General features: G+C 39.3%; 1 protein-coding gene across 1 annotated transcript in view; it reads left to right on the forward strand.

The window, feature by feature from the left end:
* The window catches only part of cdh10a (cadherin 10, type 2a (T2-cadherin)), a 37,038-nt gene extending 15,492 nt beyond the window's left edge, over positions 1-21,546 (forward strand). Inside the window, exons 3-12 of the mRNA XM_020648183.2 lie at positions 1,540-1,834; positions 4,053-4,172; positions 6,665-6,832; positions 8,749-8,930; positions 9,794-10,047; positions 12,534-12,670; positions 12,756-12,877; positions 14,004-14,112; positions 15,901-16,152; positions 19,638-21,546. Of these exons, the coding sequence (XP_020503839.2) occupies positions 1,540-1,834; positions 4,053-4,172; positions 6,665-6,832; positions 8,749-8,930; positions 9,794-10,047; positions 12,534-12,670; positions 12,756-12,877; positions 14,004-14,112; positions 15,901-16,152; positions 19,638-20,128 (2,130 nt within the window). The 3' untranslated portion in view covers positions 20,129-21,546. The remainder of the gene's footprint in view (positions 1-1,539; positions 1,835-4,052; positions 4,173-6,664; positions 6,833-8,748; positions 8,931-9,793; positions 10,048-12,533; positions 12,671-12,755; positions 12,878-14,003; positions 14,113-15,900; positions 16,153-19,637) is intronic.
* Positions 21,547-24,753: the final 3,207 nt, after the last annotated feature.

Genomic DNA, 24,753 nt, shown 5'->3' on the forward strand with positions numbered 1-24,753 from the left:
TGAAACCTTATTTTTATTTGCCACAAGGGGGCGCCTCCACTGGTTGCAAAAACAAGGCAGATTACACGCTACAAAAGAATGATACTTTTCAGTTAATGTATTGCAGCTGCAAAACATTTTTATGGTTTAAATCAGGGCTGTCAAACCATTTATTTTTTTAATCGCAATTTATCGCTGAATTTCAATAATTTATCGCAATGAATCATATTTTTAATTGCCTGTTTGCCTTTCCATTATTTTGCATTTCAAAACAGTTTTTTCTATGCTTTTTGGATTTTGGATTTTGTTCTTTCTTAAGCTGAGTTTGCTTTAAAAATACACAAACTTTCGATTGATCAAAGTAATGACATTAACTTAAGCACGGAAAAAGGAACTAGCTACCGGTTGAAAAGTTGATGGAAAGAGCTAAAGGGAACGGTGAATAAGCAACATTTTTGATGTCACAGGTGCACATCATACGTTTGACTCATCAACTGAGCTGTCGAGGAGTTTTTTTTGCTGGTCACATAAGCTCGTTTTCGAGAGGTGTAAACAAGTCTCAGTGCGTCCTTTTACGCCTAGCCGAGGGACTGCCACCTGCATGTCGAACCCAAAATATGTCTGTGAAGTTTCTTGCTGTTTTCTGTGTCTGTAGCTTTAAATGCAATTGAGCTGTGTTTGACCACGCCCCCTCTCTGGAAGGGCTTTGGGTGGCCAATGCCCAATTGTTAACGGTGAGTAGGCGGACTCAGAGGGCAGAACAAACACCCTATAGCTGTGGGAGTGTCAGCTACCTAGGGGAGGGGTTACTGCCCTTTGTGATGTCATGAAGGGAAAATCTCCAAACGGCCTGTTTGAGCACACATTCGATGGCGTGTCAAGAAGTTTGGGACTTGGAACACGCAAATATCCAGTGTAAATTAGTCCAGTAAATCATATTCTCATATCAATGTCCAAACATCCTAAAGACAGCAGAGGCAAAGCCAAAATTCCAACAGAGGATAGACATTTAAGTAAGTTAAAAGACCTTGACTTTTTCATGTAATATTTAATTGGAGGGGTTTAAATTACACAAAGATTACCTGTTTGCTGTTTCCGTTGGAATGCTGAAAGTTTTTGTTGAAGGAAGGCTCAGAGAGAGATGAATTTGTCAGGGCATAGGAAAGAGGAGATATTTCATTAAAGCACATTTCCTTGTTGTAATGCATAAAGACAAGAGAACCTTGGCAATACTCCTACTACCTACAACATTGGGAGGCCCATGGGTGCACATTTCTATTTATTTTAAGAACAAAATGTTGAGCCACAGTCCGAAAAACAACATGCAGTATTACAAATAGACTTGATGTGAGCAACAAGCAGGGAAAGGAATTGTTTTTGTGCAGAGGTGTGTTCAAGGTGATTGTGTTGTGTATATATTCCGGATTGTATTTTCTTTCATTCATTTTTTTTTGGTAGATTTAAAGCTCTATTTCCTGTTGCCATTGGAATCAAAACATATCCCCTTGTGTTCATAAAGGTTTGACTCCGTGTGAGTTTACCCGTGTCTCTAATTTTCAGCTGCACTCAAACATGGACAGAGGTGGAGGCAACGTGAGGTATGTCCTGACCGGGGACGGGGCGGGCACCTTGTTCCTGATCGATGAGAAGTCCGGGGATATTCACGCCACCAAGAGGCTGGACAGAGAGGAGAAGGCAATGTACACACTCCATGCAAAGGTGTTGGATAGGACCACCAATGCAGAGCTGGAGCCTGACACTGAATTCAATATCAAAATCCACGATATCAACGACAATGCGCCAAAGTTCGAAAAGGATATCTTCTTTGCCAGCGTCCCTGAGATGTCTGAAGTTGGTAAGTTAGTTTTTTTTTTCTACTTAATGGGCCACTGTTTGGATATCATGTCAAAAATCACTGCAGTTTTCAGCAATCAAGCCCAACATCTTCTGGTTCAAGCTCTGCAGATGTGTCGTTTTAGAGCTGTTCTCTGCCTTACATGGCTGTGAAGAAGCTGGACTTGCCTCTTTTGATGCCGTATTCAGAGTTGTTTTTTTGTGTGATCCTTATTTGTTTAGTCAGGCTCATTGAGCATGCATAACAAGTAATGCCATTTGCCATTTTTTAATAGGCAGCGGAAAATATTGAAAGTTTAAATTGTCGCAGTCTTTCCAATTAAGGACTTGCTTCATTGCCCTCCACTTCGTTCCATTCAAGTAATATAAATAAACCAATTGGCATGGATATAAACAAAGCTTATAAAAAATAATGCATGCAACTTGAAATCAATCCTCAATTATGCAACCGCAAATTAATACACAGGAGCAATCAAGGGTGAATCAAAAACCCAATTGACAAATAACAATGGCCTGTTTGTGATTCATAATGTGCGCTGCTCTTAGATTTCTGAGCTGTATGCACACTGGCTAAAGGTGGGTCAGGGTCACCGCTGCTCATCTCCGGGCTAATAAAGTGCCTTATACGTTCAGACTGAACACGCTGGTTAATCCAGCCAGCCAGCCATGAGAAATCAGCAGCTCCCTTTTATGCTATCAGTGCTGGGGACTAAGTGGGACAGATGTTCAAGGGTTCATTAGTATGCATGGAGACAGTCGGACCCAAACAGGACACGGCAGAGGTCTCCTGAATGCCAAGGACGTTTTTTTCCAATGTGGCGTTATTGAAACGCTTGGGTGGATTATGTAGGACTTAATATGGGAGTGAGTCAATGACAGGGAGTCTGAGAGGAACTGGGCTCTGCAAGGGCTGAAATCTCTATCTATTTCCTTTTTCTCTTACTTTAGCTCACAAATAACATTTATCATGCAATGAAGAACATATCACTTTAATGTGTAATGTGTGATATGTGCATAGAAGGTCTTTGGTTGGTTTTTACTTTTTGCCAGATAAGACTTTCAGAACAGAACGGTGAGATTTAATCCCAGACTGTAAAACTGTAAAAATCACTATCCATGAGCACATATACTCAAAGAAAATCGATGAAAACAGTAATTATATCCCAGCTCCTGAGTAGGATTTTGCACCTCTGGCTCTGGCAAAGGAGGTCAGAAAAAGAAATGCAACCATAATATGACTTGCTTATCTTAAAACAGCCCTGCTTGTATGGATTTATGTTTGCATGGGAGTCTACAGAGGTGAACTTTAGAGCGCTGCTAAATGTATCCCACTTCTCATCATTTTACAAATTAAAAGTCTTTGGATGTTTAAGAAGAAAGTTCAAAACAAACAGTGGGCTTTTATAAATTGATGTGAATGTTTTTCACAACGTTTTGAATATTTGATGAACAAGGCAATTAATTCATCAATCAGAAAAATAATCAGTAGTTTCTGAAAGGATGGTAAGTTGCTGCCCGAATTCTTTCAAACATAATAACTGCAGAAAGAAAAAAATGTGTATGATCTGTATGATCTGTAAATATTTCATTACATTGAGTCCATATATTGAGACAGACAACTAAAAAAACAACAACATCATATGATTTATTTACAGGACGCAGCGAATATTGAATTTATCATACAACCTGAAATATCTTACTCATAGAGGCAGACATCCTCACTCGATATCTTGATGACGTACGCACTTTCACTCTCACGATTATTTAAGACATCAATCGAGCAGCACAGAGGCTTTAATCAAAGCAATAATTTGAACTAAAACTAACAAAAAGAGACTCAGTTATGGTCTGCAAGCCTTTCATTTATTTTATGAATAATTGAGCAAATCTGCAGTATCTATACTATGTTGTTTTTTTTACCAAGGGGGGATTGCAAATGTTACAATCCTGATTGATTTTACTCAGACTTCTCAGCCTTTGTGGAGCCGACTATTTGATTTTCTGCAGATCCCTCATGTTTGACATGACGATGGAAGATCAGTCGGTGTGACTCATTGCATTGCTGAAAAGAACTGTCAGATTAACAGCACATTCTCTCTAAATGAACAGTGGATGCATAAAATAAGTGAAGTCTGTTACTTGATGGTATATTGTGTCGTAATCGCTGATTTTGGCATTGAACTTGACTTTGTTTGCTCTTCCTTTTGTTTTTTTCCCAGGCACATCTGTTGCTACTATAACTGCCACTGACGCTGATGATCAAACATACGGGAACAGCGCCAAGCTTGTATACAGCATCCTACAGGGACAGCCCTATTTCTCTGTAGATTCTGAAAATGGTAAGCCAAACACAGCAGGATGTCTTGGATTCAGTTTTTTAATGTCAAGCATGGATATAAACAGTTCTCTTGCACTGCAATGTGAAGTATCTCTGAGCAATAAACAAGCAGCATAAGCATTTATCTACACGTGAGAGCTGTGGCTCTTACAGTAAATAACCTTACCATCACAACAATTACTGTAAATACAGGAATATAGACACACCAGTGTATCAGACTGTTTTTGCAGGTCTCCCAGAGGGAAAAGGGTTAAAACTGTCTTCTAGTGTGATTTCCATTGTGGTCTGCAAAGTCAACAACACTCAGTTTCTGTGCATTTGTGTTGCTTATTTAGTTCCTTCTGGTTTTGCATTTACAATCCAGGTAGCTACCATTACAGTAGTTAAGCTCTCTGTCTATGGTTACCCCGCCCACCTCTGCTGGTCACTTGTTGTGTTTCATTCATTTATTCATTATTTTCAATCGAACCAGGCTCCACGATGTTTATTCATTTAAAAGTATACCATTGTTTTCTTCAAATGCATGACTATGACCTGATGAGGGAGAGAAATGTAAAAGTTGCGACCCCAGCCTGATCTGCATCACTTTGAATCCCAGCATGTTTAAGGCAGTGAATGCGTTGCTTGCAATACACAATAAATGGGGCTGAATAATCCATCGTGTCAAGCCGCTTGTAGTTGGCGATGTTGGTGGCTGCCAATAGGGGTCAATATGTATACTGAAATAATGATAAAGCCATACTTCAGTTCTCTTACAGTCTTGCAGTCACTGTGATGTTGCGACTGATGGAAAGATGCTTATTATTTCTGATATTCAAAGATGAGAAACTGTAAAATTAGAATCCAAAGAGAAAAAAAAAATCATTTTCACTTTTATGAAGTGTTGTGAAGGATAGAACAGCTCAAATCTAATTTCAATAACAGCATCACCAAGAGAAGAAAGATTGGAAGATGGCAAGTAATAACTACAGCCATCAATCACAAAGATAGTGAGCGGATAAGAGAAGAATAAGTGTGAGAGGTGAAGCAGAAATGGAGTGACCTTAAATCAAGGCCAACAAGGACTTTTCAAAGTCTAAACCCTTTCCGATTGGTGGTGGTGCAGATATAATTACTTCTTTTTTTTCATATTCAGAGAGGTTGCACATACAATTCAAGATATCAACTTTTGTTTGGGAGACTGTCAGCCAACCAACCCGTCAAACACTTAAACCCTCCAACAACCCATGCCCAGTCCAGTCGATCAAACTGTCAATCAGCTGGTTGTGTCTGTATTTCAGTCAGATAAAGGGTTAAGATGCGAGCCCATCAGATATGGTTTTTTGTGGGTCAGCATTCATATCCGTTTCTTCTGACCCACAGCTGCTCCTCGCTCAATCAGACGTCCTGTGGAGTGCGGAGCGAGAAATATCCATGGCACACTCCGAAATGAGAAAAAAAAACGTTGTATTAACATAATGTGCAGATAATATTACTGCTTGCAAAATACATAGAGTCATGCTTTCTTGGATTCTGGGGCTGGCATGTTTTGAAGTCATGGTGTGAATGGTGCCACTGCAAAATTCAAGTAGGATAGAGTAAAAACAGAATTGCTCTGTGCTCAGTCCAGACTTTTCTTCCCTGATTATTTGGGCTCCACTCAGCTCACATGCTCTCTTGGGAAAGACAGTTAAGGTTTTAAAGTTTGATCTGGTGTGTTATCACTTTGTAGGAGGTTATAGATTAATATTGAAAATGAGTGGATATAAAAAATGATTAAAAACTCTGTGCAACCACAAATACTGGTCACAGAGCCAGTGAGGGGAGAGAGGCAGACGGCTAATAGACGGCAAGCAGCCGTAAGATGAGATCACTGATTGTAGTTGTTTGTAATCCTTCATTTCTTCAGGAGTCAGGGAGAATAGAGCTGTAAAAAGTGTTACTCTGATTTGATTTGTTAATATTAAACAACAAGGGATAAAGATATTATGAAACTCCAAACTAAATTTACATTTTTTTAAAAGTTGCAAAAATCGTTTTTGTTTTTGCTGTCAACTTATGTTCTTAAAAGTTGGAACAATATACAGCATGTATCTACAGGTTTCAAACAAGAAGAAATCTTAAATAGGAAACAGCCATTTGGATTTGCATTTGGTGCATTTCTGTAGTACAGACTATGAGGTTCAAGACTCTGGATGCCAAAGTCATTGCTTTCTATACTCCTTCACCCTTCAACCTTGTGAGTGCACATCTGACACTAGAAGCGCGTTGCCAGGGAACATAAGCCAAGCAGCAGCTACATTTCCCCTCAAAACGTAATTGGCAAACCTAATTAGCTGTAAATAAATGCAATTTTCTGGGAACCGTGGTTGAGAACAGAGATCGAATTGATCTTAATCTGATCTCATTTTCAACAAGACGGCAAATCAATTTCACCAAAATGAAGTTTTCTTTTTAAATTGGAAAAAGTGCTGGAAATAATTTCTTCTTTCTTTTTTTTATTTCTTTTTAAAGGCACCATCAAGACAGCCCTGCCCGGCATGGACAGAGAAGTGAAGGAAAACTACCAGGTGGTGATCCAAGCTAAAGACATGGCCGGTCAGATGGGCGGGCTTTCAGGAACCACGACGGTCAGCATTACGCTCTCTGATGTGAACGACAGCCCACCACGCTTCGCTAATCGTAAGAGCTCTACATTTGTGCTGCATTGATTTGCATCTTGTCTGGTTTTACAAAGAATCTGAGTGTGAGGATATATATGTTAGATCTACATAAGATGCAATACAGATTCCACTTTATTGCCATCTCTGAACCATCCAACCCAAAGTTAATGTTTGACATGTATCAGCATTAAAGAGCAGCTTCAAATCCACTCTTGGATGTTGTCTTCACCTAACACTAGGGGTGACTCCATATGGTCGAGTACTCAACAATTCATTCGTCAAAGCCTCAGTCGACTGCCGCTCTCATAGTCGCGCACAAGGACTATTCCATTCCAGCAAAATGGGGGTGTTTAATGTCTAATTTTTGCATAGATTTGCCCATTTTCTCCAAATAATTCATGGCTCATACAGTTAGCCTCTGTTGGTAACATTAGTGTGTGCATGAAGAAATCACCTAGTAGTATTGATAGAAGCAGCATATCAATGTTTGGAAATGTCATTGGCTACACGAGATGTCAGTCATCGGCACAGTCGCGTGCAATTGGATGTCAGAACAGGAGGTGTCATCTCCTTTCAAAGGCTGTCATTGGCTGTTATAGGCTGTAATGAGGTGTCATTCAAAGGTCAGCGGAATAGCAGAGTTTTTTTTAAGCAGTCTGGGGATCTTTGTGGATGAAATGTGTTCAGATGAAACCGTTTAACCATTTTGGTGGATTATTATGATAAGACGATTACCTGTTGTAGAATGAATTGTAATTCCAAGATTAGAAGACAAATAGTTTAATGATCTGATTAAATTCACATCAAGATGGGGCGCGCTGGTGGCGCACTGGTTAGGGCGCGCGTCCCATGTATGGAGGCTCTCATCTCAAGCGGGAGGCCTAGGTTCACTTCCACCCATGGCCTCTTTCCGCATGTCATTCCCCGCTCTCTCTCCCTGGTTTCCGACTCTATCCACTGTCCTCTCTCTGCATTAAAGGCACAAAAAGCCCAAAAATAAATCTTTACAAAAAAAATTCACATCAAGATATGGATCATTGAGCGCAAAAAAAACAACAACAAAACTTTTGATTGACTTTCGGCAAAATCTGACGAATCAGGTTGGACTATGTAAATCCTTAGTCGGGGACAGGCCTACCTAACACTTAACCTTTTAACTCCATTCTCACTTTTTATGTATGTAGTTGGATTGTACACAAAGTCAATGGGATTCATATCCTGAGGTCCTTCATGGCTGGCTGTTTGCTACACTCTGAGCTCCAGAAAGTTGTTACTCCCTTTAGCTGATGGGGTTCAACGACCGATTTCAAAAAGACTTCTAGACATTATTCAACTTCTTTTGCTCGGCTCAATCAGTCTACATCATTTATTCTACCTTTTCAGTGAAACTTTAGATTGATCGTGATTCATTCATTTATCGCTCGAGGTGTTTTTTAGCTTTTAAGTCGGACTTCTAATTGAGTTTTAATTATATATTATTCCATTTATGTTATATATGACCATTAAAGAGCAGCTTTTAATTGAGTCTTATTTACCTATTTAGTGTGGCTCCAATTGATTTGCATTGATGAATTTTTCAGTCAAATTATTTGATTTCACCTATTTAGTCTGGTTTTAATTGAGTTTTCATTATTCATTCATCCATATAGTTAAGGATTTCAGTCACTTGTACTCATTTGTATAAATGTGGGAATAAACAAAGTTAGAGTTTAAAATTCTCAGTAGCATTCAATGTGATTTCTTAAAACTTATCATGAATCTTTTTTTTTATTTGGCTTTATTGAAAATTGCTCTTTATGAGTGTGGTATTTATAAAAAGGTATATATTTGTTTTACACTGTTTTGCTTGATCTGGCTTATGAAACACTTTCTGATGTATTTGCTGGTGATAAAAAGTTCTACACAGTTCAAATTTGACTGGTTGATCCTGTGCAGATTCCTTTCGTGTGACTTCCGTGGAGTCCACAGAGATCGGTGGCGCCATCGGTCGCATTAAGGCTGATGATCCAGATGTTGGGCGCAATGCAGAGATGGAGTACAGTATTGTTGGCGGTCATGACATATTCAACATCATCACCGACCAAACCACACAGGAAGGAGTCATCATAATCAAAAAGGTAATTTCATTTCTGTCCCTCATGTCCTTATTCTTCATACTTTGTAGTCCGCAGTCAGCATCAAACCCAGACACCCTTAGCTGTTATGTAACTATGATTTGATTGCTAATGGCTGTGCAATCAGACATAACACATCGAGTGACAAGTGACATGTTTTCATACAGCTCCAATGAAACATCTTTCTGCCTTCAAGACAGGCTGAAGGGCTTTCAAGTTGAGCCCTTTGAAATAAATAGATTGGAAAATACATCGAGTTAAACCTGGATTGAAATATGATTACACAACTCCAGAAAGAAACTTAAATATACATGCAGTAAAAATCTGGAATGTGCTTGTGTGTGTTATTTCTGTAAAAAAAAAGAAAAAAAAAAAGAAGGTATTTCAGTTCTTCAAAGTTCAGGGGTTTCTCTTTGCTTTCCAAGTTGTAGTGTAGGCTTTAATTAAAATTTGAGCTTTCGTTTTATCTCGACCAGATATGTACATTTGACTTCAATGGAAAGACAGAATAGTACACTTTCAGATTAGAAACAGCCCCCTGATAACATTTGTTCTTGTAATAAAGACATATGACGGAATATATATTTGAACTCCAGTGTAGAATCAGATAGCCTAAGCCTGTGAAATGAATAATATAAAGCCCTTTTTTGCTAGAAACACTTTTTAGTTTTTCCCTGAAGATCACCCAGATCAGTATTCCTCACTTGGATTTGTAACTTCGAATTTAGAGTGTGAATGAGATAAAGGCAGACAAATGAAACGCAATGAATTGCCTATCAGAATCCTGGAGGCAGACGTTTTTTTCATATATATTTTCTTTTATGGAAAAGTCTAAAGCTTGACTTCTGATGCTCTTTCATCTCCAGGCACTGGATTACGAAAGTAAGAAGGACTATGAGTTCAGAGTGGAGGTGAGAAACACGTACTTAGATGCAAGGTTCATCCACGGTTTGCAATTCAAAGACTATGCCACAGTCAAAGTAACGGTGGAGGATGTGGACGAGCCGCCCGTTTTCACCAGGAACCCTTACATCATCGAGGTGCACGAGGACACGGCTGCTGGCAGCTTCGTCGGTGCGGTGTCGGCCAGGGACCCTGACGCCGACAACAAGCCAGTCAAGTATGTTATGAGACTCAGAGAGAAGTGCCTGGAGCTTAGACAGAGGCAAAGCCGAATGTCCCATTCTTTCCTTATGAAAAAAAAACAAAGCCTGCACACTCACTCGTACCTCAAAAATGTTTAATTTCAACCCTCTACAATCTTAAACTAAGAGGTATTCCACAGGATTATAAGAAAACAACAGTGTTTCTTCATGAATATAGCAGGTTGTGAAAGTATTATACTACTACCATTCCTACTTTTAATTTTAACAACCTGCACAGAAATCTGTTTTTTTTTTGTTCTATAAAACAGATTTCTCCTGATTGTTTGTATCCAATATGGTATACAAACAAGACCTGTTCACATAATTATGTTTTCCAACTTCATATTCTCAGAATGAGTAGGTGCAGATTTCTATATGGGTATTTGAAGTATGTTCATTTTTCTGAATACTACTTTATTGTATTAACAACCCTGGACTGTTTAAATCATTGACCCGTACATACGTATAAGACATAAGTGTTGCCAATTGCTTTTAAAGAGGAGCCAACGTGAAAGGAAAATGGTCCAATTGTATTGGAACCAGATCAGAAAATGAGCCTACTTCAAAATTGATTCATAACCTCTATTAACATTTCCTTTAAGGAGTTTATGGTCTTCACTACTAGTTTCAAGTGTTCTTCAATACAACCAGGATTAATCTGGGATAGAGTTGTTGAAGTGTGTATCCAAACTGTCCAATATCGTGACCTCTGGCTTAAGCCGTGCTGGCTGAATGTTCAACTTGGGTTCAAAACAGAAGTGCATGAATGAATGGGTTATGAAGGCAAAGTCAATACTTTTGAAACAATTGATCTAAGCCTCCAGCACTAGTGATATCCTAGAGCTTTTGAGACTATTGATGTGGAGAGTGTAACATGTGAGTGTGGTTTCCACTTTCCAAACATTCTCACTTGATGAAGATCCAAATAGCAGCAAAACTTTGGAATAATCATCGTCATTTTCATCATTTTTATTTGTGGCTTAGGTTACGTGTGCAAGCCTTGGCTTTGTCTGCATTGATGGATTTATTCTCCTCCTTTTCTTCTTCTAAACTACCCTACCTTAACTATACCAATTTTTCGACAACACAATTTTACCCCTGAGGAAATAAGCACTCACCACTCTGCAAACTTAGAAGATAATCAATTACCTTTTAAGCAAAGATTTCCTCGCCAACCCGGAGGGTGTAATGCCTTATTGTGTCAATTTGATTGTTCCCAAACTCATTGTTCCAGCTTTAATTAAACTAGTTTAAAATCAATATGAAAACAAGCAAGGCAGAAATACAAAGTCTCCTCGTATCAGTTTTTTTTTTCTTTAGCAGGAGGTTGAAAATGTGCCCACTTGGCTAAATCTAATCCATCAGTGCTGCCATGTGTCAGTGTGGAGGAGAGGGAGGGTAGGTGGAGAAGGGTAAAAAAAAAGGATATTATTCATGCTTCTCTCCTGGTCATTTCCCCAGTGGAAGATGGCGGCCGACCTGTGAAGTGAATACAGACTCTGTTTATTTCTTTGCATTATGTAAGCCCGCCGTGGCACTGCACAAAGTCAAAGTGAAAGAGCTTCATTTGCTGTATCGATTCACACAGTTTAGTGCCGCCATTCCACACATATGGCGCCTGCCCGTCTCTGACACAGAGATACGCCACTCCCAGCGCGTGCCACATGGCGTATTGTATTGCATATTCAAATTTCAGTGGAATATGAAAGATGACTATGACAAATGAGCTGGCATGAGGGAAGATATATCATCTTTAGACATGGGGGAATATGGAATCTGTCTTTTGGAAACCAACAGTGATGTAATGTATAAAGCAGATTTCTATGAAGTACAGATGTACTTTGGGTGCTCAGTATGTTTGGTGGAAATTGAATTTTTCTAAGAAGAAAGAATTTTAAAGCTTTTACTTTAATTTGTAATTCAATTGAAAGCTGTTTATGTTCAAAAACCGAGTCGCAGTTAGGGAAGGGGATCAAAATTGTATTTTTCAAAACCTGAAAAATCAATCACTTTTGAGCTCGTCGATACTGCTATGGAGTCTTGTGTGTCCTTTAACGTAATGTTACATCTCTAGTCAAGTCACATGATTTAAATCTAATCACTACTTAAGTAGTCCCAGCTTCTTTCTTGTTGTTTATTTTACATAAACGGGACCATACTTTAACTTTAATGAACATCATTCTAATATGAAAATGGCTTGAAACCGGTCGGTAGAAAATGTTTTCTGAGGTAATTAATCAACTGTGAATAAGGAGATTTCTCGCATAGATTTCTTTATTTTCTTTTTTGCAACGAGGGGATTTGCTTTCTGCCTATAATTTAAAATATGAAGGTGAAAACACTTGAATGAATACAGGCTAGTCTAATTTAAGTGAAGTGTTAAATCCTTACACTTCACAAAATGTTCTTTTTTTCCTTCTTTTTGTATTTACTCTGTCGTCTCTGTGTCTCATACTTTCAGATACTCCATCGATCGGCATACAGATCTCGAGAGGCTGTTCAACATTGATTCTGTGAATGGCACCATCACTACACTGAAATCCCTGGACAGAGAAATGTCCAAATGGCACAACATCTCTGTGGTGGCTACTGAAATAAGTGAGATGTGTTTCTATTTCTTCAACAGTTTTCTGACTTCTTTTCAAAAACACGCTGATTTATTTGAAAAATCCATTTATTTCAGATAACCCACGTCAGACCACTCGAGTGCCTGTGTTCATTAAGGTGTTGGATGTCAATGACAATGCTCCCGAGTTTGCAATGTCCTACGATACATTTGTTTGTGAGAACGTCAAAGCAGGGCAGGTAATACAATTTTATTATCTCATATTTGAAATGTTAATCAAAGAATGTGTTTGTTTAAGGACAAGTTGAAGTCAATTCAAATCTAAAGCTATGCCAACGTGTCAACATATTTTTGGCACTACTACCGTAGTGTCATTGGTGAAAAGTTGGTGGCTGAATGATTTTAGCCCAAGTGATCAGCAAATCAAGGGGCTTTACCATGACACATATCGCTAGTTTTAACTGTGGAAGTGAATGAAAGAGAATGCTGTGCTTGAGCAGCTTTAAAAAAGTATTAGCTCATTTAGAGATATCAGGTGTTTTTCTTGAAACTTTTCTGTTCTGTTGCTACTCGAGGTTCTACCAAACCTTAAAACAATTTGTTGTAAGTTTGTTTTTCTTATATGTATTGTATAAGAAATGAAGGGCTTAGACCTGCCAGCACATTTACACCAGCCATCCCTGCACTTAGATGACTTTTAGTAACTTTCCCTCAGTCGGATTACAGTCCGGAGAGAATCTGTCAAAGTGAAATTGATATCTGTGTGCGGGAGACGTATAATCACCAGAATATATGAATACATATATGCATTTAACTTAAATAACCTTGAAGTATGAAAACCCTGTAGTTATCGGGGGGATGTATTAGTCTTTGGAAACCATTTGGGGGAAACATATTTCCAGTGTTATTGGGCAAAAGGCCAAACAAAATTTGGCAGTAAACAACAGGGAGGCTCAGGGAGGAGTTTCACGCCGGTCACTTCCTGACATGTACAGGGGAGGTGACCCACAATGCTCACGGTGCGTGTTGAATACTGATAGATCTGTGTTGGGGGACAGTCTTTCACACTGCAGAGTATGTGTTTGTTGAGTTTTGAGAGGCAGCGAATCCCAAACGCCTCGCACTACATGCAGATGAGTGTAATTTGAGTTTCTTCTCAGTGACTGTTTTTTTTTTCTTACTACAGTGCGAGTCCTCTTTGAAAGTCAGTGAACTATAATGCATGAAATGTTCAAGTTTCGGATGTATTTATCCATTTTCATGAGTTCAAGATAAGATGCTTTTATACCCGCCCTCTCTCTGAAAAGACAAATAACAAGCTCAAATGTGTTTTTTTCTGATCCCTTGTTCTGTTTTTCTCGGCAGCTGATTCAGACAATAAGTGCTGTTGACACAGATGAACCCCTTGTTGGACACAAGTTTGTCTTTAGTATAAGTGCCACCAACCCGAACTTCACCATTGTTGACAGGGAAGGTAAGATAAGCCGATTTGCATTTTTATTGGAAAACCAAATGAAAGTGCTTCTCTGTGTATTTTAAAGTTAAACTTTGAAGATGTTCATGTGGGAATGAGCGAAAGAGGGGGTTTCATATGATGGCAATCTAAAGAGCCATTACCTCAAATATGCTGCAGAAAATCATAAATTGGAACATATTTTTTCTTTGTCCGATTGAAGTTTTTGATTGACTGTTTGAAAAGCATTTAAACGACTGGAGTTGTTGTGCGAAGTGCATTTACAGAAGAGTCTTTGTGAAAGCAAACCATCTGACAGGCGTCCCACATATAAGCTGCATTGTGTTACAGACAGACTTTGGTTTTTCTGTCACATAGAAAATAAATCTCATTGGAATAAGAAGTATTTGGAAGAGAAAACATGTTGTTACACTTAAGCATGCTGGCAGTCAAAGGTTGGATGGTGAATGGACGTGAGCTTCTATAGTGCTTTTCTAGTCTACTTATTTAGACAGGACAGTGGACAGAGTAGAAAATCAAGAGTAGGGACAAACAGAAAAGGAACCCCAGGCTGGACATGAAGCCAGGCTGCCAGCTTGGAGGACTTAAGCCTCCATATATGGGGAGCAAATCTGATTGCAACGCCATTGGCCCCAATATTTGTCCAACTGAAGACAGTGTTCAATCGTTTGGTCATTCAAAACAAGAAATTACCCAATACGGGGACGAACACCTCTATTTTTGTTGCTGTGGTATCATAAAAAGTGATCAATACTATTCGACTTTTCCTAGAATCGTGTAAAAGTTACAGTTACACTATAACCAACCAGAGTGAGATCTCTCCAGCCCAAGACAGGAAGTATACCTGCTGAACGGATGTTAAAAGGAGCACACTCAGAGGCCTTCATCCAAAAGCACTTGAACTTCTGTTGTGTCCTCATTGATTATGATGCTATTGTTGGCTTATGCTTGTTGTAAGGAGACTGTTGCAAGGATGGTTGACTGTGACAGAATGGTGGGATTTTTAAGTATTACGGAAGGACAGAAAAGCAAGTGTAGAGGCTCACAATGCTAACCCAGGTAAAGATATGGACTCATTAATTGCAGACAACCCAAACCATTGCACACAAGAGGCCAAAAGGTGCTTCAGTTTCTACACTATTGTTTGTCTTATTGGCATTTTTCACCCTGGAGCTTGACATAATCTCCACTGAAAAGTTGTTGAAGACTATAAATGTTGACCCTGTTCAACACCAATTCTTACACCAATTGCAAAGTCATTGACTGATGATATCATTAAGCTATGAGACGATGTTAGACTTCAGTTTCAGCTTATAGGCAGACAGCTCTTCAACAGCGAGCAATATATTCCAGGAGCCAAACAAAATACTGCAGCCCAGACTCTAAGAGGAAACCAGGAAGAGGAGGCTTCATGGAATAATAAACACATTTTGGACTTTAATTAGTTTTGCAGGAGCGAGTGGCCGTGCGTGACCACTATGTTTGTGTACTTTTAAAAGGGAGAATACTATATAATAATTACTGATTAAGCGAATATGAGAAATTGTTTTTGAAGAATATTGTCGGTGAGCGAAGTAACTTGTAATAAATATGCTTGTTTTTGTCTCTTGATTGCTCTAAAATGTCTTCACAGTGAATTTAGAAAGCCCTGGCAAAATCATTACGAGCTGTCTGTTACAGGATACACAGAGGAAGGAGAAGATATTGCTCTTTCAATGATCATTTAGCTAAGTGAAACATCTTCACACTGACAAGCTCCCCCCCCCCCCCATTTACATCTTCCTGCAGATAACACCGCTAATATCCTGACGCGGAGGGGAGGTTTCAGCCGGCGTGAGATGAGCATGTACTTCCTGCCTGTAGTGATCTCAGACAACGACTTCCCCATCCAGAGCAGCACCAGCACGCTGATAGTGCGCGTGTGCGCTTGCGACAGCCGCGGAAACATGCAAACCTGCAACCCCGAGGTCCTGCCCTTCTCAGACGGTCTAACAACTGGAGCCCTGGTGGCCATACTGCTCTGTGTCGTTATCCTCCTCAGTAAGTCACCCCCCCCCCCCCCCCCCCCCCCCATCCCCCCTCCCCCCCCCCGCCTGTATGAGAATGTGTATGTGCAGAGATGCTTATGGCAAGTCTATACTTGTAGCAAATAAGATCAGATAAAAACAATGTCAATAACAAAATCCTCATTTTATGCTTCAGTCATACTTATTTTAACGTGTTTATGTATTTTCTAAAGTTGATCTCATTGTGGATACGCAGCACACAAAACATGCAACATTAGCACTCCAGTCAGGTCTGTCTTTTATAAACTCCCTGCTGCAGACATTTCAGGCTGCTGAAGTCAATAACATGGCCCAGAGTGAGTTGTTTTGCTCAAGTATGTGCTGCTGAGAGCACACAAAAACCAGTGAATATCTCTGATATAACAAGGTCTATCATCACAAACAGGGCATTGAGTGAAACCTTGGAGTCCCATCTCGCGGCAATCAATAAGAAGCTTTCTGTAGAATATGCAATTCAGCCAGCGGTCCGTACTCCGGCTGGAGGAGGCTTGGAAGCTATAGCGACAATAAAATCTAACAATTTTTAACAGTATGTTTCCTTTAAAAGGTCCTTGCTTGTATTGTTGGGAAGTATGCGCTGAATGAGTCGAGGTCTGGGTGAATGGATGCTTGATGGAAAGCTATAGAAACGAGTGGTTGAGATGTGTAAAAGAACCAAAGCACTGAAGCAGAAACCTGTGGTTAACCTGTGTCACGTTTCTTTTTTTTTAAACAATTAATGATGACCTGCGTCTAGATCACAAACCTAAAAAACAAATCAGCGTTTGTTCATTCTGCGGAGGACAGTTGTTATTCTATTGATCATTATAAGAAGACATGGAAATGATTGATCCAGGTCCAGGAGGACGTTTGAGGTTCCTTTTAACATGTAAGCTGTCATTAGTAATCAAGGCAGGTCCAATGAAGGCCAAATGCTTTGCATATTCACATAAATGTTGCAGAGCTCCCTGAGAAAATCACACACCGACTGGGGTTTTAAGCTCATTTTATTAGCAGATATATCCACTTAACGAAATGCTCGATGTGTATCTCAAAGGTAAAGTATGTTAGTTAGCGCCTGACATTCTAAAGCACCACTTCAGCTCGCCACATGATCCCAGTGCAGTATGTAACAGCATACAGGGCAAAACAGCATCAGTGCCTATCGTTTTACCCAGCAAAAAAGCACAAATGTGCAGTGCTCATGGTCAAGGGCGTATCAATAAGTAATGGGCTTCAACTGCCATTGAACCTCACCTTTGCTTGGCCAAGCGTGGTGGCGAGCATTATGGCTCAGTAGACATTGTGAATGTAGAATGAGGTAAATGTGATTAAAATATTTAACAAAATGCTCCTCAGGAAACTGCTCATGTATGTGTGTGTGTGTGTGTGTGTGTGTGTGTCAGCCTGTAATTGTTTCAGTGGGTTGAATCTGAATCCACTTCCTGTCATGAACTCTAGTTCTGAAGTTTGTGTCCTATTTGATCTGTGCCTGACTAACCTTGTGATACGAGCACATTAGTATTGATCAGCTTTCCTTCCATCTGCTTGTTTTGACTCCAAATTTTTAAATTCCTCCTCTGATGGTGGGCAGATCCTCTCTCACGTATCGGGTGTACTGAAGGTTAAACTCCATGCTCTTCTCTTGAGCAAAATACCGTGACATCTGCTCATTATCCGTCGCTTTCTCGCGCATGAACCCCCCCCCACCCCCCTCCCCGGCAGGCTGTCTCATTCACCTCCGCTTGACTCCGACAGGCAGCCGCTGAGCTGGATCACTTCTCCCTATCTGCTCCTCATCATTGCAGCCTTCTGCACTATCTAAAAACTGTGGCACTGGTCAGTTGCAAATGTCCATGAATGACGTTATAAACAGACACTCACACCCTCCATCTAACACACAATGAAGGCATTGTAATTAACACCCAGGTGGGAGGCGAGTTAGACGACTATAGTGCCTGCTGGTAGGACAAAAAAGGCAAGGAGGAAAAAAAGAGGAGCACAGGTTGAGCAGATTTTAGACCAGTCCAAAATAAGCGATTACTTCCTCTTCTTGCAAATAATTATACATTTCAAATAGCATTTTAGCAATGTATACTTAAGTATACAAAGCTACAAAATATTACAATTTGCTGTCATTCAAGTTTCTCAAAACTTTTCTGATATTGAGTTTCAAGATTAAATTGTAAGGAAAAGCAACATGGCAACAAATTCAGCTGTTCACATCAAGTTTGAGTATCATTCCCAAGCCAAGAATGAACTGAAATGCTAACTGCAGTGTCTTTTAAGGCTGGAGATAAGTGGTTAATCTCCTTAATAGGGATGCTACGATTCACTCAACTCACAATACTGGATATGATACTGGGTTCAAGATTTATCATCATTTAAAAAAAAAAGTAAAATCTGAAAAACCTTCTGTTTTAGAGGTCAGAGGTCATTGCATTCTAATTTGTAACAGATTTCAATGGTCTAAATTTGTGTAGATTTTATTTGAATTGCAAGGTATCATTACATCCTTACTCCTTCATAACATGGAACCAATATTCATCCACAGCTTTCAGAGCAAATAGGGGTATAATAGCCAGCATTTTATGTATATGCTAACGTTAAACCATCATGTATGATAGAGTAAAATAGACTTAGATTAGACAAGTCTAGATTAATCTCAATAAATCTCTAAATTTCAGATTGCGCACAAATTCAAGAGCAACATAGAGCAACACAAACGTGCATCAAATACAAGTAAAATATGTTGAATATACAATTTGTGATATGTATGCAATGCAATACTGCCTTAAGTTAAGTTAAAAAGGTAAGCTATGAAGAAAAGTATTACTAAGTAGTTAACTAAGTAACTATTTGGATAGCAAAGCATTTGCAAGATGATAATTAAAACTGAAACAGACTTTTTACCCCATTGCTCTCAAGCCGAATGTATAATAAGTTTTTTTTTTGTGATCTGGATTTTCTAATAGGTATGCAGGTTCTTTTTAAACTAACCCAACTCTAGACTCTTAATAAGGCTATACACCTTTATGTTACATGCACATTGGTAGCATTTCAAAGCAGAATTTCAAGAGGCTTCAAAAAACTTATTACACAGTGCCACTCTCTGGAAACATGCTCACTCTGCAATCTCTTCTAGTCTTCTGCTGGAAACAAGAAGAGAGAATGAGGTGAGATATGAGGCTGTGCGCCGGATGAAAAGAGAGGGGGGGGGGAGGATCTTCCATCCTCTGTGCGTTTCATACAGTGAATGTGCCGTTCAAGGGAAAAGGAAAGAGAACGCTTTTTTCACTGAATCTTTAATAATATGAGGTGAATGCCTGAGGCAGTGTTGGGGATTTATCACTGCTAGCAAATGTGTCTTCCCTCTGCGCCTTTGCTCCCTCGTGCTCTTTAATGCATGACACATGTTATGAGGCACACGTCTTAACGCTGAGCTTTCTCTCTCTGTCTTTCCAACTGTTTTTTGTGTAGTGATCGTGGTGCTGTTTGCCGCCCTGAGGAGACAGAGGAAGAAGGAGCCTCTGATCATCTCCAAAGAGGATGTCAGAGACAACGTTGTCAGCTACAACGATGAAGGGGGTGGAGAGGAGGACACTCAGGCCTTTGATATCGGCACGCTGCGCAACCCAGAGGTGATGGACGCTAACAAGCTACGCAGGGACATCATACCCGAAATGCTGTTTCCCTTTCGGAGGACGTCACCTTTAAAGGATAACACGGACGTCAGAGACTTCATTAACGGGAGGCTGCAGGAGAACGACTCGGACCCCACGGCGCCCCCATATGACTCCCTGGCCACGTACGCTTATGAGGGCAGTGGGTCGCTGGCAGAATCCCTCAGCTCTCTGGAGTCCGCGGCCACTGAGGGGGACCATGACTACGATTACCTCGGAAACTGGGGACCACAATTCAAGAAACTGGCGGAGATGTACATAGGGAAAAGCCCCGACAGAGAGACCTAGGCCGAGTCACCACGAGTCTCTTTTTCTCAAGCCCATTTTCTTTTCTGTCTGTTTTTCCTAGCTAGCTAGCCAGACAGCTCTGTGTCTAGTTAGTTAGCTAGCCAGCTAGTTGACTGTCTGTCTACCTACCTATCTATCAAGCTATCTATCTGTTTATCCGTCTAGTTTGCTAGCTAGCTTGCTGGTTAACTAGTAGTCTGTTTGATTCACAAACAACAGTTCCTGCAGTCCGCCCGTGGAAGCTGAAAATAAACGGAAAAGTAAGACTTGAACTGAGTTTTCTCATTAATGGAGATGCAGTATAATTCTCAAAGTTTTACCGTTTTTTGGTCATAATCAGTGAAGATGCCTTTGAATTTTAGGATTTTTGTGAACAATGGTGTGGACAATGTGTTTTGTAATGAGCGATAGTAGTATTGTATACTATCAATGTTTAATGGCACTGGAGCGGGAGTGGGCGGGGGTTGTAGGGGTGGAGTCGAGTGGTATTTCCAGCCACCTCCATTGATAACTGTATATGTACAAAGTGTTTTTAAAACGATGGACACCCTATATACTATTTGCTATCTTTGTTCGACAAGCAATGTCCATGTGAGTGGTTGGTGCAGTTTATTCGTCAAACTGTGAATTCATTTCATCATATAGGTGTAAAATGTACTGGAAAGTGTATGTTGTAGGCAAAACTGTCATACACTGATTTCACGCTGTTTGAATGCTGAGTCATATTGTTTTATATTTATATTTTTATACTTATTTTCTTAATAAAATGATGTAAAAAAAATAAACTGAAGAGGTGTTGTATTAAGGGTCATAAAGGATCTGCTTCACATAGGGATGTAACGATACACTCATAGTACATATCGGTTTAATTTTTCATGCTCACATCGATTTGCAATTGTATCGCGAGGTATCGTTATATTCCTAACTACACACTGATAATAAAATCAAGCATCCCTATTTAATGCATTTTCGAACCCTGTTCAACCATGACGATGCACAAGTGGTTGATGATAACATTTATATAACTGTCTGTGAGCAACGTAACAGAGACCTTTTCTTATTAATGATAACCAGACATAAAGAATATTGGGTCATGGTTCATGTTAAGGTTTCCATAACAGCACTCACGTTCAGTAGGGAAATCATTTGTATTATGCACAGAGAGCAACAAAAAAAGAAAAGTGGTGGCCAAAGAGTGAGTCATCTTTACCAATGTGACTTCCCTTCAATCCCTGCCTGAAAACCACAGGACTGAATTTAAAAATCTATCTGTCCTGTTAGCATAACCGTCTTGCTACTGAATTTGATAAGCTGTCTGGATTCAGCAAAGCTGCTTCAACCACTGCCTCGGTTTGTTGTGATATTTCCATTCATGTCTGCCTGCTGGGCTATGACTTAATGCTATACATTGTCTATCTTGTTGTCTTGCAGTATCAAGAGAAAAACAATGAATTTGTCTTGTGTGTTTGGCAACTTTTTTGTTTATTGGGCAAAGTTAAGCACAGACGTATCGCAGTTATTAGCCTACATCTTTCTTTATATAATGTTTTACACATTTCCACAAAACCAGAACGTTAAAAAATCATAATAATATTGATTTCATTGTTTGAACAACCGCTAAAAGTGAAAAGTTTTAAAGAAGTAACACAGATACTAAGGACAGAGGGGAGAAATAGTTGGACTGAGGTCTTTAATCTTTCTATTAAATGTAGCTGCCATTATTCAGCTACTCCAGTCCTGGCTATTACCTGGAAAAACGTGCATTTAAACAGGCTGTAAGACTTTTAGAATTGGCTTGATCTCCTGGTTGTGGCTGTGAGTAAGTAATGTATGTGATGATGCATCACTGTTTCTACTTGTGGTATATACAGTCAGTGTAGTGCAGGGTACACACAGGTATATGGAGTATACCTCTCCATAGGGTACACTCACTTCATGAATTGAGCATTGATTGATGAATAATATTCAGTAGTATGCTATAATTTTGTTCCCAGTATGGTGAAGGAATGGTCCTCCCTACTCGGCCTCTAATTGGCTGGTACCCACTAACCAAATATGCTTACATGGCACTTTTTATAACAGAGGCCATTTATACTCTGCTGGATGGAAAACTTATATATACCCACTTCTTTAGGCACCACTACACCACCAGGTATACATATATTTATATATATTTTAAAGCCCAGGACAGATCACATTGTGCTCAACATGTCATCTTGCCTTTACCTTAAATTGTGAAGGGAGAAATGAGTTGTGTTTCAAGGACGATTTGATGGATTAGATATTTTTTTTGTTTGGGTTTTCAGTTAAGATTCTGATTTCTTCTTTCAAAAAATCGGACTTCAAAATTGATCTATTTGTTTGATATAATTTGCTGTTCCAACATCAAAAGCATTCAATGAGTAACAGGTATTGTTTGGAGACAACAATGATTAAATCTCCCCTTGATGTTTGTTAGAGAGGAAGAGAAAACTTCAAGCATTACACTCAGTTGGGAAATACTTTTTTTTTTCTTTTTTTTCTAATTCAAGAACAAAGGACTCCCTGTGGTTAATTACACATTTAGCTGCCGATCTTGTCTTTATCAGCAGAGTTATTTTCTGATTATTGGGCAGCTGTAGAGATAAAAAAAAAAAAAAAAAAAAGATTTGAATCAATTCCTGTCTCACGTCACCTCACTTGGTTTAAAATCTTAGCAGCTGCCAGCTCACTGTTGCAGCTCTGCAAATTTAGCACCTGTCCTCTTTTCTGATTTATGCTTCCTGAAATACTTTCTAAATGTGCACCAATCCCACAGGATTGAATTGCCAAATAAAATTGTTTTTCTTTTTCTTTTTCAAATCTAGTTAGTCTGTCTATTTAAAGAAAATAATTCATTTACAGGGACCTTGAACACTTATAGTTAAGCTGTTAAGCTGAAGGTAGACATTGGAAATTCTGCTAACAATAAGAAAAAGTTGTTTCTACCAAATCCTATTTAAGATTTTGACACTTATCTTCGTGTTTGTGTTGCTCTAAACTTCTCGCAATAATAGGTGTTGGTATTATTTCATCCACTCCCCCAAAATGATTCACTCCATTATATGAACCCTCACCAAGGCTTTAAAGAGAGTTCAGTCAAAACCTTTCTGAAATGTTGTGTACAATCAAAGAAAATCAAAATTAGTTTAAATTGCGTTTTTCTAGCTGATCAGATTGTAGAATCTAAATGTTTCCCTGCTGCACCTCAACCACGGATCTTCACCGTCACACAGTTATTATTGACTAACCTGCTTCATGTCACCTTCCTGCCACAGCTGCAGATTCCAGCGGGCACACTGCTTAACACAGGAGAGGAAATTGTGTTTCACATAGTTATCATCTTTCAGCTTTTAATGAGGATGACAAAAGTGTAACCTACTGTAAATACATCAACATCTTTGTATCTCATTGTAGATCAGCCAGCTCCTTAACAACTCTGAGGATGGTGATTGGGGACTTTCAGGTTGTGTGATTGAACAAATGAGCACATGCTAATTCATTCCTTTTTAAATGTTTTGTCTGTTTCTCAAACTTCCCACTATTATCAAGCACTAATTAAGTTCAGTAGCAACAGCACAATCTTCTTATAAATGTACTATTTTTATTTCTTTATTCTCATCAGCTTGTTGATGTTGTTAAGCTTGAGGTAACACATAAACATTCATTGGAATAACCGGCCACTAAATTTTCTCTATTATTGAATTGATTGTGGGTAAAATGAAGCATTAATCTTCATAAACCGCAAATACAATATCGGTTCGGGCATGTCGAAAGTATTTGCTCATAAATGTGTGGAAGAGTCATACATCTTAAAAAAAAGCAGTAATTCACATGTAAAACTCCTGTGGAATAATTTCGCTTGTCATACAATAATTCACTTTTCTGTCCGGTGGGATGAATCAAAGGAAATGCTCCGAATCCGACCCGCTACGCCGGGACACATGAGCCCAGCGAGAAGTGATTATTATTCCATCTCTTCATTAATGGTGCGTCCCGTTATGTTTCATGTCTTGCCACTAATTTGACCACAGTGACCCCGTGCTGAGTGGAGAGAACATGGTGAGAGGGGCTTCTGTTCTCTTCAGGGTCTCTGTTGGCAGAAAGAGAGGATGTTTCTCCCGCTCTCCCTCCCTCACATGTGACTGCATGATTAGAGCTTTAGTAGAACAGATTCTGTCTGATGTTACTAAGGCATTAGCATGCCACATGGAATAACACATGATAGATAACTCCTGATGCTAAATCAACTTAGGGATACTGATGCTTTATCAGTTCGAGTGAGGGCCGTAAAAGAAAACAGAAACTGCTGATTATTTATTTTGGTGGACATCTGCAGGATGCAACCGGCTCAATGGTCCGACATATTTTAATTTAATGTGATTACTTTTTCCATTGCTCAAAAGAATAAATTGTGCCTACCAGTATTAAAAATGGCCCCTAATACAACCTTAGAGTAAATGTCCAAATGGTGAGAATGATAATCTAACCACCAATTGAGTATAAACATGTTTTAGCCCAGAATAAAATCAATTTGTTTAATCTAAAATGAATTCCCCATATCGCTTCAAAACAGTGTTCCTGCACAGCGAGCTTCACCATGCTGA

Source organism: Labrus bergylta, chromosome 20, assembly GCF_963930695.1.
Source record: "Labrus bergylta chromosome 20, fLabBer1.1, whole genome shotgun sequence".
Classification (NCBI taxonomy): domain Eukaryota; kingdom Metazoa; phylum Chordata; class Actinopteri; order Labriformes; family Labridae; genus Labrus; species Labrus bergylta.